Source organism: Emydura macquarii, unplaced genomic scaffold (assembly GCF_026122565.2).
Source record: "Emydura macquarii macquarii isolate MOO-44397 ecotype Brisbane River unplaced genomic scaffold, CSIRO-AGI_Emac_v2 contig_1644, whole genome shotgun sequence".
Classification (NCBI taxonomy): Eukaryota; Metazoa; Chordata; order Testudines; family Chelidae; genus Emydura; species Emydura macquarii.
In genome coordinates this window covers 24406918-24412917 of record NW_027131781.1, presented here as the reverse complement: position 1 = coordinate 24412917, position 6000 = coordinate 24406918, and the positions used below count along the sequence as shown (strand labels likewise).

Below are 6000 nucleotides of genomic sequence, written 5' to 3'. Positions count from 1 at the left end.
AGTCTTGTCTGGGCTGGGGAGGGACAGGACCTGTCCTGCCCCTGGATGTCTGCTCAACCTCCTTTTGGTCAGGACCTTACCCCAGCATGAAATTTCAGATGTAAACATCTGACAACATGAAACTAATTTTCAAATTCTCTGGGTCAATTATCAAATCCCATGAAATTGAGCAGAATGGGCTGTGAATTTCATAGGGTGCTAGCTATAATTTCCTCCTTCAGAGGCCTATACAGTTGGACTCACTACTAAATAACTGATCTTACAAGAAAAGGAATTTAAAAAAAACCCAGTAAATTATGAAAACAATGTTTTTCTGTTAATCTAGCATATATTTAACCTAGAAGGCAGTAGTGTGATGTTCAGGTTTTATCAGCACTTGTTTGCAATGACATACATCATTCATTAAAACTTTGCAATTTGTGAGTGTGATCACCCTAAATTCAATGTAGTCAAAGCTTTATAATAACATGTACAGAGAGGAAAAGCCCACACTTGGCTTTCTAGCTCTGCTAGGTCACAATGTAGTGAACTTGTACCCGGAAAAGTGACACTAAAAATATCCCGGACTGCTCTCTGGTGTGGGCCTTCGCCACGCATAAAGTTTGCATATCCATGTTTGCAGGAAACATGACATTTTTCTGCCAGGTGGCTGTCTGCCCAATGGTGTGGTTTAAAGCCACTCAGGATTTTGTAATGCTCCAAGTCCAAGCACTGGTGGAATAGTAGGCAGATGGTCAGTGCAGCTCAAAAGCTATACAATAAATGCACTTTAGCACCTCAATATCACCACCACTCATATGGTGCATGTGTAGTTTTACAAATGTGATACTAACACACAGATGTACACATACATGACAGTACAAAGTTTAGTGAGCTGAGCCAAGAAATCTGTGGTTTTGGTTTTTTTTTAAACTTATTCGTTATTTTTTGTATTATATATAGGTGTCTGTTAGGAACTTTAACAGCTTTTAAGGTGCTTTATACCCTATGAGCTAAGCCCTTAGTAGTAATTGCCAAATCCTACACAATACCAAGGTCTCTCTGGAGTTAAAGACCCACTAAAACTATCAGAAGCTCATCTTGCAGCACAAGCGTATAAAGCAGGTATGTTGTGGTAAAAATCTGTGCCATTAGAACATGAAATTATCTACTATGTGTATCTACAAACCTTAATTTTTTTAAAATAAGTGGAAAAATTATTTAAACCTTAATATGAAGTGCTTTGAGATGATGTCTTAGAACAGTTGAGCAAAATATACTTGCCTGTCCTTTTCTTTTAATGTATTAATGCATTTGCATAGGAGGCATAGCTACTATTGAAGGAGATAGTCCAAAGTACAGTTCTACTGCATTCTTAATAGGAAGGACTATATATAATATTTTGCATATTTCCTTACAGTGGAGGACCCCAACAGACAACTTTTATACAACTCTGCCTCATAACACACCTGTGATTTATTACAGGTTATGTCCATTTGATATGGGTATGACTCAAAGGCTAGTATGATAGCTAATAGTATACCTACCAGTGGCAAAAATTAGAGAGCACAGAGGAACCCCAATTCATGCTAACTACACCCATACTATAGCAAAACTGAAAAATCAGCACAACTGTTCCACCTCTTCTCCCCACTTCCTTTCTTCAGCTGGGTGAAATCTAATGGACACACTGCTCCAATAAATACTTCTTACTGCTTTAAGTTGCTCACATTGTGTTCACCTGTACATGCACTTTCAAAGTCTTTTGAAGGTTTCTTATTTTTGAATTAGTGTTTGTGTCCCAGTCTGAATGTAATGGTTTGATTTTAAATCTTCGAACCTAGCCATGTCTTGATTTGATCAACTGTTTTAAGGAAGGTCATGTTCTTTGCCATACCATACCAGTTTTTCTTTGCTTTATGACAGTCCTATTGTACGTGACAAGCTCCGCCATTTCTCCCTTTGTTATTGCTGTTGGTCCTCCCTCCTACTGTCATTAAATGTGTGCAGATGTAGCCAGTTGTGCATATTTAGGACTTAGCTATGCCTAAATATTCCCCCATGTTTCGACAGTGTAAATGTTTTAGTTTTTTGATTATGCTGTATAGTCAGTCCCTGTCAGACTAGGATAGTGGTATAATGGGAGGTCCACCCTTGAGGCTGCTCCAAATAAGGATTTACCACCTTCATCACTATGGAGTTCCTCAGCAAGCCTTTGTTTATAGTATATGCATTATTGTGCAGGGAACAAGGCTGGACATGTCTGTGTGGAAGTAAAAAACCATTTAAAAATGGTGAGAAAGGAAGTTCATATACTGAAGGTTTTCCCAAATTCACTGATGACAGCACAAATGCATTGTAAGATTTTAAAATTTTGCTGACTTGAGGATAAAGGCCCAAGGTACCTCAATGCAATAATGGAAGCCAAAGTAAAATGTCAAAGGTAAGCAACCAATACATGGTACCATCATGCCTGCTTTTGACTATTTCATAGTTTTGATAGTTCTTCAGTTTTCATCAGCATGAAGCATGCATATTCCTGCTTCAGAAGCTAGTTCTCAGTTCACTCACATTTGTGTTGTAGAACAATCAACAAAGGTGTTTGAGAATTTCCTTCTCCCTCCCCTTCAAGTTCCATATCATAGTCTCATCTAGACCCTTTGTGTGGTTTAGTCATGGGAGAACATTTTAATCCCCTGCAATTAAGTATTAATTTATGTTCTTTAGCAACTGGCTTTACATTATATTTGAGTGCAAAGGATATCCAAGTGTTATCTTATGTACACAAGTAAACTATTCTAGTAGTAATTTACATTAATTCTTTTATTTGTAGAGAAAATGAAGAATGCTATGGATATAGCATTTCAAACAATCCACTGTTTTAATTGATATTGAATTTTGTACATAGCTGGTTCTTTGTAAAACTAATCCTTTCACACTGGGATGTCTCTATGGGAATATCACAACCATTGTTAGGATGCAAATAAACAGCTTATGCCAAGGAATAATTGTTCAAATGAAGAGTTTATAAACTAGGAGGCAAAAGGGGAAAAAACTTTAATGAAAAAACAGACTTCAAATTATATCATCTAACATTTTATTTATTGCATACAAAAGGATTTGTTTTGACAATGGAATTTTATATGAAAAGTAATTTGATGCATACTGTTGAGACTCATCTTGAAAGTCAAAGATGCTGCAGAAAACTTAAGGCAATGCATCTAAGCAAGTAAAGCACAGTAAGTGGTGGAAATTTTCAAAAACCCATTCATTTTTCTTTCCCTAAATTATAGCAGGTCACAACTTTCTGGAATAGGAGTAGGCTGCAGCGTTATTAGCCCCTGCATTAGCACATAGCAGGAACTGAGATTCCTGGCACATAACTGTTAAATGTCACTTTACAATATGTTATGTATACATTTAAAAGCAAGACAATATCAGTAGCAGTTATAAAATAGGTCAACTCATGGGCCACTAAAATACCTCTAGTACCAGACACCCGAATCTGGTGTGTGTTTTTTTTTTTTTTTAAAGTCTGTGCTTCTTTGTCCCCCTAAGGTATGCCAAAGTGAACTCATTGTGCACCATGGGTCTCCAATTATTTCCATGTCTCTAAGTATCTTCGATGTAACTTTAAAAGCGAGTGTCCTCCCACCTTCAAGCATCAGTTAGGGTACACCTCCCGGAAAGAGCTACCTCCCCTCATTTTTGTTCATACACAATGAAGAGTGGAAAACGGGTTTCTGGTTGGTCTTTCCAGTTAATTTTATCCACTACAGCTTCAATTTCATATCCAACCACAAATCGCTATAGTCACATACTCTTAAAAAGCTCCAGTTTAAAATCATGACAATTTGGAGCACCCAAATCACACATTACCTTTCTCCCACTCTCCCCCACCCCAAATCAAACAAAAGTGGTTTAAGTCATCAAATTAAGTTTACTTTTAATAATGCAAGTAAGCTTTAAAATGTCCATTCATCACAAGTGTTAGGACAAAACTTCTACCTGCTTAATGTGCCAGAGGTGTTAAGTCTATTGCCAGCAATGGACATTGCACTGGAAAATGCTACTCCTGACATGAAAGGATTAAAAAAAGGGAGGCTGCTTTTAACCAGACAAACAGGCATCAAATTAGAGAAGGTCACATTTATAAATGGATCACAATTTGCTGAGTGTAAACAAAACATTCTGATGTGTTTTATTGTAAACTGCTTTACACTTAACTGATTATGAAAGACAAGGGAAACTGAAGGTATTATTATTCAATCCACTTACAAAGCAGCTGGCTTTATGCAAGCTTATTGACATGTTCATATATGATCCCACAGGAACATCTCTTCCAGGTTGTGATAGTAAAGCTGTCTTGATGTTCTTGAGCCTCTTGAGCACATTTGAATAAACTATACTATACTGTGTCTCAAAGTATTTTGATAAGGAACTTGTCCTGAAGTGGATTAAAACTTCCTCCAAAGGAGAAATGTTAGTACATTAATTTAATTCTATATACTATATTATTCAGCAAATATTAACTATAGAAAATATTTTCAATCAGTGATGGACTGTTGGTAATTTATAAAGAGGGAATCTATGATCAAAGCAAAACAAGGTAATCATATAATTTGTGTCAGTTTCTACAGAGATTTACAGATTTTCAAGTTACTAATGACAAATGAAACCAGTGACAGATGGATTTAGCTGACTTTGTTAACTTTAAAACTAATGAAAATCCCATGAGAAATCTGGGATCTTTAAAAGTTCTATGAATGTATGGATACCTGCCATAAGAACTGCAATTTTAGGTCCTCATTGAAATGGTTTTACAAAACCAACATGCGCAGATAATCTGAAGTATTTAGCAGAAGACTGAACAAAATTCTACATATTTCTTTTGTTTCCCTAAAAATGAATTCAGTCTGCAAGTATCTATAATCCAGCTAATCAAAATCAGTATTTAGTGTTCATTAGAGCTGTTTCACAGCAAGAAATATTTAATTAGGGATTCAAATTTCCAGATGTTAGAAAACGATAAATACAATCTGAACAGCAGTCTAAATGTTTAATATTGACATTCAAATATATCCTTATTGTGCTGAAAGTTTAAAAACAAAAATTTGATCAGACAAAATTCTGGTGATAAGTAATACCAGCTGTATCAGTCAGACTGAATATAGTTTGTATTCTGTTCCCAGGATTAAGGATGGTATTTGACTCAGAACTGATATTGTAAATATACAGCAGCCATTTTTTCCTAATTAAGGAATGTCTTAATATACAATATTATCCTTTTCTAGGTGATCTTTATACATTAAACTAAAATACATGATTGATTAAATTAAGAAATCCAAGGTTAGTAATGAGTGAAATCATATTCTCAAAGCTTGATACTATATTTGGGAGGGAGGGGAACCACACACAATTCTACTTACTAAAGCAGCTAATCTTGCCTGCAAGTTTGGGGTCACAAAGCCCATAATATGTGCAAACAAATGCAATACAAGGAACCATGCAAAATACAGTAAGATGAATTAAAAGAAAAAATGTAAAACCTAAAAAAGCTTTATAAATACACTGAAACTCAACTGTCTACATAAACTGTAGGTCTAGCATTAGTTGTACCATATAGCAGAGACAGCACTCTAGGATCGATGCTTCCAAATCTGCGCAGGTAAGTCATGCCATCTTTGGTAGACTGCAGTACCAGGAAAGATGAAAGGGAGAGAAAAGGAGGACAAAAGTTCTGGAAAATGGTGTCAACTTTCACTTGGCAGTTGAGCTTCAATGTCCACTCTGCAAATGGGGCACTTCTTGTTAGTAATCAACCACTGATCTACACACACTTGGTGGAAAAGGTGCATACATGGAAGGCGCCTGTTACCAGAAAAGAAAGTTAATACTGTAAATACTATAAAAAATTATTAGTCTTTCTTGCTGCCGAAAGCTCACTAACTATATTAAAATTGGCACCAACCAAAATAAAAGAACAAAGGGCTATACCTCATTAAATCAACTATCAAGATG

The 6000-nt window shown here is 35.9% G+C and overlaps 1 protein-coding gene across 3 annotated transcripts in view; it reads right to left on the bottom strand.

Moving 5' to 3' along the window:
- Positions 1-3020: 3020 nt before the first annotated feature.
- RNF111 (ring finger protein 111) overlaps positions 3021-6000 on the bottom strand; it is a 72710-nt gene continuing 69730 nt past the window's right edge. For all 3 annotated transcript variants that reach the window (XM_067555954.1, XM_067555952.1, XM_067555953.1), the window contains one exon: positions 3021-5850. In XM_067555954.1, the coding sequence (XP_067412055.1) occupies positions 5733-5850 (118 nt within the window). In that variant the 3' untranslated portion in view covers positions 3021-5732. The remainder of the gene's footprint in view (positions 5851-6000) is intronic.